This window comes from Cherax quadricarinatus, chromosome 25 (genome assembly GCF_038502225.1).
Source record: "Cherax quadricarinatus isolate ZL_2023a chromosome 25, ASM3850222v1, whole genome shotgun sequence".
Lineage (NCBI taxonomy): Eukaryota > Metazoa > Arthropoda > Malacostraca > Decapoda > Parastacidae > Cherax > Cherax quadricarinatus.
The window spans coordinates 38,666,135-38,685,565 of NC_091316.1; the positions used below are offsets into that span (position 1 = coordinate 38,666,135).

General features: G+C 43.4%; 1 protein-coding gene across 3 annotated transcripts in view; it reads right to left on the minus strand.

Moving 5' to 3' along the window:
• Positions 1-19,431, minus strand: part of LOC128689969 (uncharacterized) — a 124,345-nt gene that overhangs the window by 9,742 nt on the left and 95,172 nt on the right. For 2 of the 3 annotated variants that reach the window (XM_070088697.1, XM_053778434.2), the window contains exon 3: positions 19,044-19,177. In XM_070088697.1, the coding sequence (XP_069944798.1) occupies positions 19,044-19,177 (134 nt within the window). Of the gene's footprint in view, positions 1-19,018; positions 19,178-19,431 lie in introns of all 3 variants that reach the window. The other variant, XR_008407235.2, reaches the window with a different exon arrangement.

A 19,431-nucleotide genomic window follows, 5' to 3' on the forward strand; every position in this document is an offset into this window, starting at 1 on the left:
ATCCAACCAACAACAAAAATTTGTTTATCTTCATCAGAGGCAAAAAAAGAAAAAAAAAATCCGCACGTTTCTCCTTATGGATAATTGAACCACACACTGCCAGTATCAGAGGTCTTCAGGCGGTGAATAAACCTTCTGGATCTTTGCTTTTAAATCTATACTGCTGGCTAGTTTTTCACTCTTTCAGAGTTGGAAAATGGAAGACTGTATTTGTAAGTGAAACATGACTGCTGGAAAATCCCTTGTAAGTAATATCTGATTGTGGGAAGTCTGTAGATATTTATGTGTAAATGACAGTAGGAAGGAGGTTGATAATCACGTAGAAACGATATGTGGTTAATGGAAGATGGTAGATAGTCACGATTAAGTTATATCTGATAGCTGGTACAAGATAGATCATCATAAGGAAAGTGATATCTGGTCGTTAGAAGATAGCAGACGGATATCAGATCTTAGATATTTCCAAGCAGGGATGTCTTTACTAAATATGGGCACAATAAAACCCAAAATACTGAGTCAGGCTGTTTGAGGCATCGCTCAGTAAGACACTTCATGCCTGACACAGACTTTCAAAATTGTTCTCTTAATTGTGAGAAGACAGTGAGACACAAACGTGGAAACGCATGTATTAAGAACCCGCCGTTACATTATTAATAAAGTTGGTCATTTTATCAGCACAAAGGGACTGTAATAATGATAAGAAAATCAGTTTGTTTCAGTCCAAAGAATTACACACTCAAGTTTCCCAACACTGTAACATCCCAGTAACAAGAGTAACAATATTGCAAGAGTAACAATATTGCAAGAGTATGTAAGCAAACACAAGAGCTCATGTACTCAAGAAAATACCATATTTTATTGAAATAATTTGAAGACCTCTGCATGATTTCTTTAAATCAATCGTAAGGATTAACAAAGTTAGTTGTTAATGCAAAGATTTGTTAAAATGACCATACATGTATGATGATAAAATCAACAAAGAACTTGATACTGATAACCTGAAACAAGTGAATAAAAGCGATACCTAACAGAGAAAGTATACATTTTGTGAGCTAAGTCATCAAGAATGTTGCACGAGTCATAACACTATCACAAGCTCTGATGTTATATAGAAGAGTGATACAGTAACAATGAATGGTGGTCTATAGTAAATAACTACACGGTAGATGTAGTTACTACGTACAGTTATATCCACAAATCACTGTAAAGATACATAATGAATGATACGATATGGGGGTGTTGATGAGTGGTACAAGGACGAGGAGTAGAGGTGATGTGGGTGGTGGTGTTGAATGTTAGAGGTGGTGATCTGGGTGGTGGTGGTGTTGAATGTTAGAGGTGGTGATCTGGGTGGTGGTGGTGGTGTTGAATGTTAGAGGTGGTGATCTGGGTGGTGGTGGTGTTGAATGTTAGAGGCGGTGATCTGGGTGGTGGTGGTGTTGAATGTTAGAGGTGGTGATGTGGGTGGTGGTGGTGTTGAATGTTAGAGGTGGTGATGTGGGTGGTGGTGGTGTTGAATGTTAGAGGTGGTGATGTGGGTGGTGGTGGTGTTGAATGTTAGAGGTGGTGATCTGGGTGGTGGTGGTGTTGAATGTTAGAGGTGGTGATGTGGGTGGTGGTGGTGTTGAATGTTAGAGGTGGTGATCTGGGTGGTGGTGGTGTTGAATGTTAGAGGTGGTGATGTGGGTGGTGGTGGTGTTGAATGTTAGAGGTGGTGATGTGGGTGGTGGTGGTGTTGAATGTTAGAGGTGGTGATCTGGGTGGTGGTGGTGTTGAATGTTAGAGGTGGTGATCTGGGTGGTGGTGGTGTTGAATGTTAGAGGTGGTGATGTGGGTGGTGGTGGTGTTGAATGTTAGAGGTGGTGATCTGGGTGGTGGTGGTGTTGAATGTTAGAGGTGGTGATGTGGGTGGTGGTGGTGTTGAATGTTAGAGGTGGTGATGTGGGTGGTGGTGGTGTTGAATGTTAGAGGTGGTGATCTGGGTGGTGGTGGTGTTGAATGTTAGAGGTGGTGATCTGGGTGGTGGTGGTGTTGAATGTTAGAGGTGGTGATGTGGGTGGTGGTGGTGTTGAATGTTAGAGGTGGTGATCTGGGTGGTGGTGGTGTTGAATGTTAGAGGTGGTGATCTGGGTGGTGGTGGTGTTGAATGTTAGAGGTGGTGATCTGGGTGGTGGTGGTGTTGAATGTTAGAGGTGGTGATCTGGGTGGTGGTGGTGTTGAATGTTAGAGGTGGTGATCTGGGTGGTGGTGGTGTTGAATGCTAGAGGTGGTGATCTGGGTGGTGGTGGTGTTGAATGTTAGAGGTGGTGATCTGGGTGGTGGTGGTGTTGAATGTTAGAGGTGGTGATCTGGGTGGTGGTGGTGTTGAATGCTAGAGGTGGTGATCTGGGTGGTGGTGGTGTTGAATGTTAGAGGTGGTGATCTGGGTGGTGGTGGTGTTGAGAGTTAGATGTTAGTGGTGATCTGGGTGGTGGTGGTGTTGAATGTTAGAGGTGGTGATCTGGGTGGTTGTGGTGTTGAATGCTAGAGATGGTGATCTGGGTGGTGGTGGTGTTGAATGCTAGAGGCGGTGTTGAATGCTAGAGGTGGTGATCTAGGTGGTGGTAGTGTTGAATGCTAGAGGTGGTGAACTGGGTGGTGGTGGTGTTGAATGCTAGAGGTGGTGATCTGGGTGGTGGTGGTGTTGAGTGCTAGAGGTGGTGATCTGGGTGGTGGTGGTGTTGAATGCTAGAGGTGGTGATGTGGGTGGTGGTGGTGTTGAATGCTAGAGGTGGTGATCTGGGTGGTGGTGGTGTTGAATGTTAGAGGTGGTGATCTGGGTGGTGGTGGTGTTGAATGTTAGAGGTGGTGATCTGGGTGGTGGTGGTGTTGAATGCTAGAGGTGGTGATCTGGGTGGTGGTGGTGTTGAATGCTAGAGGTGGTGATCTGGGTGGTGGTGGTGTTGAATGCTAGAGGTGGTGATCTGGGTGGTGGTGGTGTTGAATGCTAGAGGTGGTGATCTGGGTGGTGGTGGTGTTGAATGCTAGAGGTGGTGATCTGGGTGGTGGTGGTGTTGAATGCTAGAGGTGGTGATCTGGGTGGTGGTGGTGTTGAATGCTAGAGGTGGTGATCTGAATGGTGGTGGTGTTGATCTGGTGATGTGGGTGGTGGTGGTGTTGAATGTTAGAGGTGGTGATCTGGGTGGTGGTGGTGTTGAGTGTTAGAGGTGGTGATGTGGGTGGTGGTGGTGTTGAATGCTAGAGGTGGTGATCTGGGTGGTGGTGGTGTTGAGTGTTAGAGGTGGTGATCTGGGTGGTGGTGGTGTTGAGTGCTAGAGGTGGTGATCTGGGTGGTGGTGGTGTTGAGTGTTAGAGGTGGTGATGTGGGTGGTGGTGGTGTTGAGTGTTAGAGGTGGTGATCTGGGTGGTGGTGGTGTTGAGTGTTAGAGGTGGTGATCTGGGTGGTGGTGGTGTTGAATGTTAGAGGTGGTGATCTGGGTGGTGGTGGTGTTGAGTGTTAGAGGTGGTGATCTGGGTGGTGGTGGTGTTGAGTGTTAGAGGTGGTGATCTGGGTGGTGGTGGTGTTGAGTGTTAGAGGTGGTGATCTGGGTGGTGGTGGTGTTGAGTGTTAGAGGTGGTGATCTGGGTGGTGGTGGTGTTGAGGTGGTGATCTGGGTGGTGGTGGTGTTGTTAGAGGTGGTGATCTGGGTGGTGGTGGTGTTGAGTGTTAGAGGTGGTGATGTGGGTGGTGGTGGTGTTGAGTGTTAGAGGTGGTGATCTGGGTGGTGGTGGTGTTGAGTGTTAGAGGTGGTGATGTGGGTGGTGGTGGTGTTGAGTGTTAGAGGTGGTGATCTGGGTGGTGGTGGTGTTGAGTGTTAGAGGTGGTGATCTGGGTGGTGGTGGTGTTGAATGTTAGAGGTGGTGATCTGGGTGGTGGTGGTGTTGAATGTTAGAGGTGGTGATCTGGGTGGTGGTGGTGTTGAGTGTTAGAGGTGGTGATGTGGGTGGTGGTGGTGTTGAGTGCTAGAGGTGGTGATGTGGGTGGTGGTGGTGTTGAGTGCTAGAGGTGGTGATGTGGGTGGTGGTGGTGTTGAGAGCTAGAGGTGGTGATCTGGGTGGTGGTGGTGTTGAATGCTAGAGGTGGTGATCTGGGTGGTTGTGGTGTTGAGAGTTAGAGGTGGTGATGTGGGTAGTGGTGGTGTTGAGTGTTAGAGGTGGTGATCTGAATGGTGGTGGTGTTGAGTGTTAGAGGTGGTGATCTGAATGGTGGTGGTGTTGAGTGCTAGAGGTGGTGATCTGAATGGTGGTGGTGTTGAGTGCTAGAGGTGGTGATCTGGGTGGTGGTGGTGTTGAGTGCTAGAGGTGGTGATCTGAATGGTGGTGGTGTTGAGTGCTAGAGGTGGTGATCTGGGTGGTGGTGGTGTTGAGTGCTAGAGGTGGTGATGTGGGTGGTGGTGGTGTTGAGTGTTAGAGGTGGTGATCTGGGTGGTGGTGGTGTTGAGTGCTAGAGGTGGTGATCTGGGTGGTGGTGGTGTTGAGTGTTAGAGGTGGTGATCTGAATGGTGGTGGTGTTGAGTGCTAGAGGTGGTGATCTGGGTGGTGGTGGTGTTGAGTGTTAGAGGTGGTGATCTGGGTGGTGGTGGTGTTGAGTGCTAGAGGTGGTGATCTGGGTGGTGGTGGTGTTGAGTGTTAGAGGTGGTGATCTGAATGGTGGTGGTGTTGAGTGTTAGAGGTGGTGATCTGGGTGGTGGTGTTGAGTGCTAGAAGTGGTGATGTGGGTGGTGGTGGTGTTGAGTGTTAGAGGTGGTGATCTGGGTGGTGGTGGTGTTGAGTGTTAGAGGTGGTGATCTGGGTGGTGGTGGTGTTGAGTGTTAGAGGTGGTGATCTGAATGGTGGTGGTGTTCAGTGCTAGAGATGGTGATCTGGGTGGTGGTGGTGTTCAGTGCTAGAGGTGGTGATCTGGGTGGTGGTGGTGTTGAGTGCTAGAGGTGGTGATCTGGGTGGTGGTGGTGGTGGTGGTGTTGAGTTCTAGAGGTGGCGATGTGGGTGGTGGTGGTGTTGAGTGCTAGAGGTGGTGATCTGGGTGGTGGTGGTTGTGGTGGTGTTGAGTTCTAGAGGTGGCGATGTGGGTGGTGGTGGTGTTGAGTGCTAGAGGTGGTGATGTGGTTAGTGGTGTTGAGTGCTAGAGGCGGTGATGTGGTTAGTGGTGTTGAGTGCCAGAGGCGGTGATGTGGTTAGTGGTGTTGAGTGCGAGAGGTGTTGATGTGATTTGTGGTGGAGTTGAGTGCTAGAGGTGGTGATGTGGGTGGTGGTGTTGTTGTGTGCTAGAGGTGGTGATGTGGGTGGTGGTGTTGTTGTGTGCTAGAGGTGGTGATGTGGGTGGTGGTGCTGTTGTGTGCTAAAGGTGGTGATGTGGGTGGTGGTGCTGTTGAGTGCTAGAGGTGGTGATGTGCGTGGTGGTGTTGTTGTGTGCTAGAGGTGGTGATGTGGGTGGTGGTGTTGTTGTGTGCTAGAGGTGGTGATGTGGGTGGTGGTGGTGTTGAGAGTTAGAGGTGGTGATCTGGGTGGTGGTGGTGTTGAATGCTAGAGGTGGTGATGTGGGTGGTTGTGGTGTTGAGTGCTAGAGGTGGTGATCTGGGTGGTGGTGGTGTTGAGTGCTAGAGGTGGTGATGTGGGTGGTGGTGGTGTTGAGTGCTAGAGGTGGTCATATGGGTGGTGGTGGTGTTGAGTGCTAGAGGTGGTGATGTGGGTGGTGGTGCTGTTGTGTGCTAGAGGTGGTCATGTGGGTGGTGGTGCTGTTGTGTGCTAGAGGTGGTGAGGTGGGTGGTGGTGCTGATGAGTGCTAGAGGTGGTGATGTGGGTGGTGGTGCTGTTGTGTGCTAGAGGTGGTGATGTGGGTGGTGGTGCTGTTGAGTGCTAGAGGTGGTGATGAGGGTGGTGGTGCTGTTGAGTGCTAGAGGTGGTCATGTGGGTGGTGGTGTTGTTGAGTGCTAGAGGTGGGGATGTGGGTGGTGGTGGTGTTGAGTGCTAGTGGTGGGGATGTGGGTGGTGTGTTGAGTGCTAGAGGTGGGGATGTGGGTGGTGGTGCTGTTGAGTGCTAGAGGTGGGGATGTGGGTGGTGTGTTGAGTGCTAGAGGTGGTGATGTGGGTGGTGGTGGTGTTGAGTGCTAGAGGTGGTGATGTGGGTGGTGGTGGTGTTGAGTGTTAGAGGTGGTGATGTGGGTGGTGGTGGTGTTGAGTGTTAGAGGTGGTGATCTGGGAATGGTGGGTGTGTGTTGAGTGCTAGAGGTGGGTGATGTGGGTGGTGGTGTGTTGAGTGCTAGAGGTGGGGATGTGGGTGGTGGTGGTGTTGAGTGCTAGAGGTGGGGATGTGGGTGGTGTGTTGAGTGCTAGAGGTGGGGATGTGGGTGGTGGTGGTGTTGAGTGCTAGAGGTGGTCATGTGGGTGGTGGTGTTGAGTGCTAGAGGTGGTCATGTGGGTGGTGGTGGTGTTGAGTGCTAGAGGTGGGGATGTGGGTGGTGTGTTGTGTGCTAGAGGTGGTGATGTGGGTGGTGGTGGTGTTGAGTGCTAGAGGTGGTGATGTGGGTGGTGGTGCTGTTGTGTGCTAGAGGTGGTGATGTGGGTGGTGGTGCTGTTGTGTGCTAAAGGTGGTCATGTGGGTGGTGGTGCTGTTGTGTGCTAGAGGTGGTCATGTGGGTGGTGGTGCTGATGAGTGCTAGAGGTGGTGATGTGGGTGGTGTGTTGAGTGCTAGAGGTGGTGATGTGGGTGGTGTGTTGAGTGCTAGAGGTGGTGATGTGGGTGGTGGTGGTGTTGAGTGCTAGAGGTGGTCATGTGGGTGGTGGTGGTGTTGAGTGCTAGAGGTGGGGATGTGGGTGGTGTGTTGAGTGCTAGAGGTGGTCATGTGGGTGGTGGTGGTGTTGAGTGCTAGAGGTGGTCATGTGGGTGGTGGTGGTGTTGAGTGCTAGAGGTGGTCATGTGGGTGGTGGTGGTGTTGAGTGCTAGAGGTGGTCATGTGGGTGGTGGTGTTGAATGTTAGAGGTGGTCATGTGGGTGGTGGTGTTGAGTGCTAGAGGTGGTCATGTGGGTGGTGTGTTCAGTGCTAGAGGTGGTGATGTGGGTGGTGGTGTTGAGTGCTAGAGGTGGTCATGTGGGTGGTGGTGGTGTTGTGTGCTAGAGGTGGTCATGTGGGTGGTGGTGGTGTTGAGTGCTAGAGGTGGTCATGTGGGTGGTGGAGTTGAGTGCTAGATGTGGTCATGTGGGTGGTGTGTTCAGTGCTAACGGTGGTGATGTGGGTGGTGGTGTTGAGTGCTAGAGGTGGTCATGTGGGTGGTGGAGTTGAGTGCTAGAGGTGGTCATGTGGGTGGAGGTGTTGAGTGCTAGAGGTGGTGATGTGGGTGGTGGTGTTGAATGTTAGAGGTGGTGATGTCAGTTTAAAAATTTATTTAGAATATAAACAGACTATTGTTGAGATATACCATGATTTTTCTCTCTAGATATTGCATTTGGTCTCTAATAATTGTATCTTTCGAAATTCTGTATCTCAAGAATGTTGTTATTCTCAGCTTATCGTTATAAAGAACATTGGTAGTAATAACACATTAGTTGTTTTCAGTTATTGATAAGAATTTTCGAAAACTATTGTTCCAAAGAATGTTCACTGAATTCAAAATTTGCAGGCGGCTTGTATTCAAAGAATATTGGCCTCTAGTGTGCTTTATTGAGATTTTTTTCTCAAGAATGTCTGACTGTAAGCTTCTATTAGGTGAGTTCTTAAGGCAGGGGTTCTCAACCAGGGGGCGATTCTCCCCCCTGGGAGGAATTTGAGGGTTTTTCATTGGGGAACTTTGACCACTACACAGCAAAGTGTGATGTCCAGTAGATTATGTACAATCTGTAAATTATGTGCAGTCTATAAGAACATAAGAAAGAAGGAACACGGCAACAGGCCTACTGGCCTATGCGGGGCAGCTCCAATTCTCCCACCGGCTTAAGCCAATGCCTGGACCTAGTGAGGTCAGACCCGTCACTTAAGGGAGGAGAAGTGCATCCAACCTAGTAGCACAAGCTAGTCAGGTCCAGCTCATACCCACTCACACCCACTCATGTATTTATCCAACTTATTTTTAAAACTACACAACGTCTTAGCGTCTATGACTGTACTCGGGAGTTTGTTCCACTCATCCACAACTCTATTACCAAACCAGTACTTTCCTATATCCTTCCTGAATATGATTTTTTTCAATTTGAAGCCATTGCTGCGAGTCCTGTCTATGTTAGATATTTTTAGTACGCTGTTTACATCCCCTTTATTAATTCCTGTTTTCCATTTATACACCTCAATCATATCCCCCCTAATTATACGCCTTTCTAGAGAGTGCAGATTAAGGGCCCTCAGTCTATCCTCATAGGGAAGATTTCTGATACATGGGATCAACTTTGTCATCCTCCTTTGTACATTTTCCAGTGCATTTATATCCATTCTGTAATACGGTGACCAAAACTGTGCAGCATAACCTAAATGAGGCCTAACCAAAGATATATAGAGTTGAAGAACAACCTGAGGACTTCTATTATTTATACTTCTTGCTATGAAGCCAAGAATTCTGTTAGCTTTATTGTGAACATTAATGGACTGTTGTCTTGGTTTTAGATTACTACTAACCAGAACTCCTGAATCCTTTTCGCAATCCGTAATATTAAGATTTAAATTGTTTAGTTTATATGTGGCATGGTTATTTTCCTGTCCAACATTTAGAACTTTGCATTTGTCTATATTAAACTAAATCTACAACTTCTCTGACCACTGCATCAGTCTATTCAAATCATCCTGGAGTGCTCTAATGTCCTCATTAGAATGAATTGGACGGCCTATTTTGGTGTCATCAGCAAATTTGCTTATGTCGCTATTTATTCCCTCATCTATGTCGTTCATGTAGATTGTGAACAACAACGGGCCCAACACTGACCCCTGAGGAACACCGCTTGTGACGTGCCCCCATTCTGATTTCTCCCCATTTATGCAAACTCTCTGCTGTCTTTTCGTCAACCATGCCTCAACCAGGGAAAAAATTTCTCCCTCTGTTCCGTGTGCTTTACGTTTCCTCAATAGCCTCAGATGTGGAACTCTATTGAAAGCCTTACTGGAGTCCAAATACACAATATCATATTCATATCACGATCTACCTCCTCAAACACCTTAGTGAAGAAAGTTAGTAAATTCCTAAGACAGGAACGCCCCTTTGTAAAACCGTGTTGAGACTCATTAATCAATTTATGCCTTTCGAGATAGCTGCGAATTGCTTCGGCAATTATTGATTCAATAAATTTTCCCACTATGGAGGTAAGGCGTATTGATCTATAGTTCGAAGCTAAGGACCTGTCACTTGCCTTGTAAATAGGTATTACATTTGTCATTTTCCACTTATCAGGCACTATGCCAGTTTGTAGTGATATGTTAAAAAGATTAGCCAAAGGTATGCAAAGTTCCTCTTTACATTCCTTTAACACCCTTGCAAACAGTTCATCAGGGCCTGGGGATTTGTTAGGTTTTAGTTTCTCTATTTGTCTGAGGACCATGTCACTAGTTACCGCAGTCGTGTATAGTTTATTATCGTCCTGTTCTACATAATCTATTATTTCTGGAATTTCGTTAGTATCTTCCTGAGCAAAACCTGAGAGGAAGTAAGAATTGAAAATTTCAACATATCCTTATCACTGTCAGTGATCTGACCAGAGTTACTCTTAAGTGGGCCAATCTTGTCCCTAATCTTACTTCTTTATACCTGAAAGAACCCTTTTGGGTTAGTCTTCGAATCCCTTTCGACCTTAGCCTCATAATCTCTTTTTGCTTTTTTTATTTCTTTTTTTTATTTCTCTCTTTAATTGAATATATTGATTACTTAACTGCCCATCCCCTCTTTTGATACGCCTATATATGCCTCTCTTTTGACCAATGAGATGTTTTAATCTATTGTTCATCCATTTGGGATAATTTTTGTTAGATCTAATTTCCCTACTCGGAACAAAAGTTGTCCGGGCAGCTAGAACTATGCTCTGAAAAACGTCATATTGGCAACCAAGATCACCTACCTGACCCATAGTCAGGACATCCTAATTTAGCCCACCCAGGTAGTTTTTCAGTCCCATGAAATCAACCAAGCAAAAGTCTGGGACAGAGAATTGATTGCAGTTATCCGGGTAACTCCATGATATATTGAAACTAAGTAATTTGTGATCACTTTCCCCAAGCTCATCATTTTCCTCAAGATTATTAACTAGTGGTTCTTTGTTGGCAAGAACCAAGTCAAATAGATTGTTTACTCTAGTTGGTTCTGTCACAATCTGTTTTAAAAAGCAATCCTGAACCGTATCAAGAAAGTCACTAGACTCAAGATTTCCTGTCACATTGTTACAATCAATTTGTCTAAAGTTAAAATCTCCCATTAACACAACATACTCATATCTAATTGCCTTATGAATTTCGTCCCATAACAGCTTAATGCACTCCCTGTCAAGGTTCGAGGACCTATATATCACACCTAAAATTAACTTTTCACGACCCTCGAGAAACTGTAGCCAAACAGATTCTGTGTTCGATTTTCTGATATTATATCTTGTCTAATACAACAATTTAAATTATCTCTGACATACATCACCACTCCACCAACCTTTCCTGTTGACCCTATCAGTGTGGAATAGTTTATAACCCTGTATGTTGCATTCAGAGGGCCTTTCTCTATCTTCCAAGTTGAACCAGGTCTCTGTTATAGCAATAATATCTATATTTTCTGCACTTGCAAGTAATCTTAGCTCATCTATCTTATTTCTTAGACTCCTACTATTTGTATAGTAAACCTTAAGGGAGCTAGTTACTCGTTGCCCTCTACTATCTCTCTTTGTTTGTTGATCAGTTAATTTGCATTTACTAGCAACTTTATTTTGAATAATGTCTTTTAAACATATTCCTGAGGTGTCTTGGTTATATCTGCTGTTTTCATCCCTAGTGCTGGAGCCTGATTGTTTCCCACAAATACCCATACCTCTATAATCTATCAGTTTAAAGTCCTAGACAAGGCATCAATGACCCCCTCAATCGAGTTGGCTAATGCAACCACTCCTGCTCCAGAGAGATGAACCCCATCCCTTGCATACATATTATGCTTGCAAGCTCCTTGCAGTACCTGTCTAACCAGCAATTTATACCAATTGTCCTAGACATCCATTCATTGCCCACTCCCCTTCTAAGTAAGATGCTACATATAACTGGGATCCTCCCCTTTGATATGGCTACTTCTATGGTTGACCTATACTTATCCAGCAGCTCCTGTCTCCTACCATTCCCGATGTCATTTCCACCAGCACTAAGACAGATAATAGGTTTGTTCCCATTGCCTGACATAACGTTATCCAACATGCTAACTATGTCACCAACACCAGCTCATGGGAAACACACCCTCTGTCTGACCTTTCTATCTCTTTTACGAAAAGCACGGTCCATATATCTTACCTGAGAATCTCCCACAATCAGAATATTCTTACCTTGATAAGCAGGGGAGTCAATGGTACCTTTAATCTCACTAACCACTAAAGTACACTCGTCCTGGAGAACAGAGAATCGATTTCCTACCTTCCCATCTTCTCTATTAACCTTCCTTATCATCCCTCTTCCTGAATTGTGAACCACTTGCCACTTAAAGCGGCTGCCACTCTCCAAATCACTGCTGGTAACTTTTTCCTCCTCACCAGCTACCACCATGCCACACTCACTCCCAAACCCAGCTAGACAAAGCTTCAGCCTCCTATTTTCCTCCTGAAGAGGCAGAATCTTCTTCTTCAACACTTTAACCTGAGATTTTGAAACACTACAACAAGCCATGGTGCTAGGTAACACCCCACGCTAATCCCAGACACCTTAGGCCAGGTATGACCACACGTGACCACTGACCTCAGTGTACTGATTATGTGCAATCTGTAGATTATGTACTATCTGTAGATTATGTGCAATCTGTAGATTACGTACAATCTGTGATGTCTTGTGGATTATGTGCAATCTGTAGATTATGTACATTCTGTAGTTTGCTTTTAATTTAATCTGTGACATTCATTAAAGTTTATTGAATTTCACAGATTAAATTAAAATAAGATAAATATTTCACCTATTTATCTGACTTATTCTTGTTTTTCATTTACAGAACTTGGGGCCCATCATGAGTGTCAGAAAAAGAGGTTACAATAATTCATATATTCAATATGGATTGACATCCATCAATGTGTTGCTTGAAGCAAAGCTTTCTCTGTGAAACCAACAAAGTTGAATCAATATTTGCAACTTGTTCATCCTCAACATAAGGACAAAGACAAAGGCTTCTTTGAACATCATGGGAATGCTCTATAAAAAATGAAACTGAATACAACAAGGGTATTACAAAAAATACAACAGGGGTATTGCAAAAAATACAACAGGGGTATTACAAAAAATGAACTGTAAGGTTATTGAAGCTTCTTATATGGTAGCACTGGAGATAAAACAGAAAAAAACATACAATTTGGTGAAGCTATGGTTAAACCTTGCACTCTCAAAATGATGGAAACTGTGTTGGGAAATGGACTGGAGATAAACTTGCTGCAGTTTCGCTATCAAACAGAACTGTTCAAAGGAACATCAGGGACGTGGCTATTGACATCAAAGATCAAGTTATTCAGGATCAAGTTATGCAGTATTTGGCTTATTTTCAGTTCAACTTGATGAATCAACTGACCTGTAATCTTGTTCCCGGTTATTGGTGTTTGTTAGATATTTTCTCTCAGGATCATTGAAAGAGCTTCTCTTTTGTTCTCCTCTTAAAACAACTACAAAGGCCTCAGATATTTTGAAAAAGTTTCCTCTGTCTTTGAATCTGAAAATCTTATGTGGGATAATGTCTCTGGATGCTGTACAGATGGAGCACCAACTATGTTGGGGACATAATGTGGATTTCAAGTTTGTGCGCAAAAGCGAGCCCCAAAAGCGTGACTTTGTAAATAGTCCAAGGCGGACCATTCGTAAAGTCACGGGGTATTTGTGCATTCTTCCAGCTACGGTATTTTGCCTTTTTGTGAATTTTGTCAAAGGAGGAGTTCTCAACTCACGACTTTTCAAGCAGTTACGTATCGACGTGGATGTAATCCATCATTTGCTTCTTTTCCACACAAATGTTAGATAGCTTTCAAGAGGAAATGTAACTGAGCGAGCATGTGAGCTTAGAGATGAGCTAAATTAAATTTTTTAAGTTCAGGGTAAGATAGAAATTTTTGCCTGACTGGATAATAAGGAATGGATCATGTGCCTTGCTTGTTTGGTTGACATTCTTGAGCAGCTGAGTAAACTGAATCTTCAGATGCAAGGAAGGAATATAAATACCATGAAATTCATAGATTCCTTGTAAGGTTTGATGAGCAAGCTGGAAAACTGGAAGAGGAAAGTTAAGATAAAAACTGTTGCGATGTTCGAGAAACTATCATTAATTCTTGCTGCTAGTGAACACCAAGTGTTTCTAGAATTTGTAACAAAATTAAATTTTCCAGCATTTAACAGCACTGGAAAATGAATTAAGCCGCTATTTTCCTGAACTCAGTGATGAGGAGTTAGATTTAATGCGAAATTCATTTAAATTGTCAGTTGAAAAAGTTCCTGATGATTATTAAAATTATTTTTCTGGAGCTGAAGACTGATTTCAGAGCAAGAGATATGTTCGGTGAGAAATCATTAACAGAAATTTGTCCTTTGATGTGCAATTTCTACCCAAATGTGGCAGAAAGAACCATCAATACAGTGCTTCCATTTGTGTCGACATATCTTTGTGAGTCAAGCTTTCCAACTCTATTGCAAATAAAAACGAACCAGTAGATTCGAGGTTGTACCCTTTCAAGCACTTCTTAATGTATCCAAGAACTGGCGAAGAAAAAACAATCACACGTTTCCCACTGACTGCAATATTTATCAAAATTAAATGAATTACAATACCCTGGCATTCTATTGATTTTTTTGTGTATTGAGGTATGCTTCAGTAACTTTAGTCTGGTAAGTAATTAGTTATGAATATTTAAAAGAATACTTTAATTCAGGAATTAAATTCCATCAGCATTTTCTATTGTTATTAAATTTGTAAAATTCCAATATAAAAAATTCTCCAAGTAAATGTATACGTTCTATTTAAAAAAAAAATCTAAAAGATTTTTCATTATTAAATGCATATTGGAAAGCACATTTTGAGTCAGTCTTGGGAAGGGGGGGGGGGGAGTAACACACTGATATATGGTGAAAACAGTAAATAGGCAAAAAAAGATAGAGAAATTTCTATATTGTGACACTGTGACTTTGGCCTATGGTAACTTAGCCTAGCCTAATCATTTTAGAATGTTATCTTTTTGTTGTCATATTAACTGTTATTGTCATATTAACTGTTAATTTATCTTAAGATTGGTTGCTTAACCTAGCTCTTGTCCCCTCTATGTGTTCATTATAAGTTAACCAAGCTCATTCTTGCCTATCACTTAACCTATTTCACCTCTCATTCCAATGCTTTTTTTCTTATTCTCTTCAACTGTGTTTTATGGATCTATTTTCATATTTCTCTCATTATGTTCTGACTTACGTCTGATGACTTAACCTGCTTTACACTTGTGCTATATTATATATTTATATATCTTTCTGTGTCTAATCTTCTACCTTCTCATGTTCTCATGCTAGCCTATATACTTTTATGTCTTACATTCCTGTTTGTAGTTTTATATTACGTATTCTGATGTTCATTTAAAATATATCTCATAAATGTGTTTGCCTCGGTTTTCGTCTACAATTCGTTCCAAAGAGTCTGACGAAAACCGAATTCAATGAAAATTGAAGCAATGTTTCCCATAAGAAATAATGTAAATTCAATTAATCCGTTCCAGACAACCATAAATATTAACATAAAACATTTTATAGAGAATAACTATAGTTTTACATACAGAAAAAAATGAGAAATAAATATAAAGCAATAGTGAAATGGATAAATGAACATTTAAATCACTCTTACCTTTACTGAAGACTCTTGTTGGCATATGAAAGATGGCAAGGAAGGGAGAGGGAGGAGAGGTTATCTCTACCACCATCACTACCACCCTCTGCCACAATCACTAACACACTCTACCACCATCACTACCACCCTCTGCCACAATCACTAACACCCTCTACCACCATCACTACCACCCTCTGCCACAATCACTAACACCCTCTACCACCATCACTACCACCCTCTGCCACAATCACTAACACCCTCTACCACCATCACTACCACCCTCTGCCACAATCACTAACACACTCTACCACCATTACTACCACCCTCTGCCACAATCACTAACACACTCTACCACCATCACTACCACCCTGTACCACCATCACTACCACCCTCTACCACCATCACTACCACTCTCTACCACCATCACTACCACCCTCTACAACCATCACTACCACCCTCTACCACCATCACTACCACCGTCTACCACCATCACTATCACCCTCTACCACCATTGAATTCTATAGTGTTTCTCGCCTTTTCTATCAAAGGGCTGGCACTCAAAACTTTCTTTGGCCCTATGGTGGCTTTAGCAATCACACTCAATAAACAAGCACAAAAAACAATGGATTATTTTGAAATGTTTTGTATGAATGCTCAGGGTAATGCCCACTCGATGAGAAACAAAGCCAGACTGACTCAGTGTGCATGTGTGGGGTGCTATGTTTGGGAAGGGGCAGACGGACACGTTCGGTTCAGCAAACGAAAACCGAGGTGATGAACAAAAAGTGGGACAATATTTTGACAAAAAAAAATTGTCGAAAACTGAATTCGATGAAAACCATGGCAAAGGAAAACCGAGGTTCCACTGGATTTTTTCGTACAGTATTATTAGTTTTTTTTTAATTCTGTAGCTAAACTAGATTATTTTAAATAGGCTTAGTAGCGACTGGTGGCCCTTGAAAATAGAAGCTACTTGCTGTGACAAGCTGTGGCATGGAAAGAGTATGTTACAATTTATTCAGCGTATGTCACACTCTCCGTATAGGCTGCTTCCCAATCAGCGAACAAGGTGCTAAGGGTTTAACAATCAGTAGAGTACCTGTTGTTAAATCATTATCTTGGTTCATTTGCCAATCACAGACAAGCCCGTCAAAGCTGAAGCAATGTGGTTCACTTGTGATAAGCATTGACAGACTTGTACATATTGTACATAGTGTAAATTCCTGTATGCATCATCTGGTGAAGGCAATTATACATTATAGCCTACTGTTGAGTTTTGTTTGCTCCACATTCCCATTACGACCAGGTCTCACAGGACATTCATTACCTTCATAATTCCAAGAGGTCACTATCAATGTACATGACCCCATACGGAATGCTGAACTTGCCAGCCACTTTCCAGAGGCTAATCCATCAGGCTAATAAAGGATCTGAAGGGACAACAGCTTATCTGGATGATATAGCAGTTGCTTCCATTACATGGGACCAACATGTTTCCTGACTTAAGGATCTCTTTGAGAATTTTAAGTTATCAGTTAACTGTTAATTTGTGTAAGTCATCCTTTGGCCAGTCTACTAATATTTTATTGGGCCATGAAGTGGGTTGTAGTAAAGTAGCCCCTAAATTTGCTAAAAAAAATTCCCATTAAGAATTACCTAGTTCCTTATTATAGGAAATCCCTCCAGTGTTTTTTAGGGATGGTAGGTTTCTATAGTGCTTCAGTATAAACTTTGCAGATGTTGTATCCCCCTTAACTTCACTAGTCAGAAAAAGCAGTTTCGCTGAACCCCAGAATGTCAAGAAGCATTTAACAAAGTCAAACGACTACTCTGTACTGCATCAATTCTCCTGTCTCCAGATTTTTCAAAACCTTTTGAGTTACAGATTGATGTATGCGAGTCATGGGTGGGGACTGCACTCCTACAGAAATCTGGAGAAGAGTGGTTGCAGCCTGTCACTTACTTCTCTGCCAAGTATCTAGCTCACCAAAAAGCTTATGCCACCATGGAGAAAGAAGCCCTAGCTCTGATACTCGTACTGAAACATTCTGAGGTCTCCTTGTGGTCACAGTCTACAGCGATCACAATCCTCTACTCTATCTAAACACCAAGAACAACCACAACATATGTCTGATGAGATGGAGTCTCAGGCTGCAATCCTTGAGCATTAGAGTCATACATATTGCTGGCAAGGAAAATATGCTGACGGACACTCTTTAAGTGTATAGGTTAGGATGTGTTAGGGATCATGTGGGTAGCTTAGCTCTTTTTTTCCCCCTTTATGAATACGTCTTTTTTTTCTTTTTAGTGAAGGGGCATTCTGCTGCCATCTACAGGTGTCTTGAACCAATGTTAGCCCTACTGTCTGCTGTCTCGCTCTGGGATAGAGTTTGACTTTGAGTCTCGAAAAAAGGTTGAGCCCTATCTAATGAGTTGGATGGTCAAAAGGAAAGGCGGTTCCTTCATTGTTCAGTGCTATGGCAGCATGCTACCCATGGAGGTGGAGACCTAGTCCCTGATAATGGAGCCCTTTTTCGGGGAAGGGGGATGGGGTAGCATGCAAAGAGTATGTTACAATTTATTCGGCGAATGTCACACTCCCAGGCTGCCTCCCAACCAGCGAACCGGGTACTAAGGATTTAATAATCAATAGGGTACTCATCATTAAATCGGTACCTTAGTTCATTGGCCAATAACAGGCAAGCCCACCAAAGCTGAAGCAACGTGGTTCACTTGTGGTAAGCATTGACAGACTTGCCTAGCTGCTGATTGAGCACGGTGAACACTCTCTGGCTTTGCCATCTGTCACCGTGGTGCGCACTTACTATTCTATCTGTACATAGTGTACATACCTGTATATATCATTTAGTGATATATACAGGTATGTACAGGTATGTATACATTATAGTCTACTGTTGAGTTTTGTTTGCTCCACATTCCCATTACGACCAGGTCTCACAGACCATTCTTTACCTGTGTTTGTAATATACACTGTGCTCACAGAATGTTATTTTCAGAACTCCTCTAGCACTGCAGAGAAATTTCAAGTACCGTCTATAAGGATGTGGGTGTCTGTCTCTCTATGGTCATATAATATATGACTCGTGTTGATGTTTCCTGCTCTCACAAAATCTTCCTTATGCTGGAACTGTATTTTCTCTTCTTTTAAACTCGCAATAATGAGGGCAAGTGGTGGCAGTATTAATTAATGACTGAGGTAATTATTCTTTTACTTATGATTCCCTTCCTTCCCTTTACTAACGAATTCATACTCTGGGAATAGAATTATAATGGCTTTGTCGCCTGACCTCTAAACCCCAGCCTGGACTCGTTTACCACTTCGTCGTTTTTCACTTCGTTTCAGTACAAATTGGATTTGGAGGAGTTACGAAGGTGACAATGAGTAGTAAAAAGTGGCAGAGGAAATGTCGTGACGATATTGCTTGTGATAATGAACAGTGTGAAATGATGGAGAAGGTAGAGGTGAAATTCTACGCAAACTGAAGGATTTACAAATCACTCTGTATAATTACAGTTCACATCCAACTCATACATACAAAACCTCATACAAAACCCCTATACAAAACCCATTAAAATAATAAATAACATCACATAAAGATAAAATCTTTAATATTTATAAAGCTCATTCTTTTGATCACATTAGTTTACCCCCTAAAATGCCACCGACGTCTCTACAGACAATTCTTCCATTATAAAACATAAATAATCTATCGTGGGAGGAGAATAATGTTGTTATTAAAAGAGAGTCACAATCAGTGGCAGACTGCGAGCTGTACAGAGAGGAGCAGAAATTCCTTCCAACAGTTGACCGTGGGTGAGGAGTGTATGCTCGATCCTCAATCTACAAAAATACATCACGTAGTGATGATTTCTGTAGAATTTTGAGGCCCAAACAGCTACATCTGTCGAACTCTGTACAGCTGCTGCTCGTCTTTAGGGCGCATCGAGAGCGCCACTTTCCCATTATATAACCACGTACTGGTGGTGGAGGGGAGAGAGGTTACCAGCTCCTGGTTGACGTAGAAGGTGAGGGAGGCTGGAGGTTGAGACCTCGGGGATGAGCAGTTCACCAGCACTTCCTGGTGTAGCTGGTGGTTGGACCCCACTCCGCTGATCCTGGGATCCTCATCTGGTAGGTCTGTAAGGAAGCATTGAGTGTGCTTGTTAACACCTGCTGACACAAACGTCAGAATGTCAATTGACGGGTTAAATGTTTTTGATTAAGACATCCGTTAATTGATGGTGGGGACTCCTTAGTGAACAAAGTCAATATCGAATTTAAAGGCACAATGCCGTGACTGGAACAATACACAACTAATCCTCACATAAAAGAATGAAACTTATGACGATGTTTCGGTCTGAGTTGGACCATTAACTAGTGTGACTAGATAA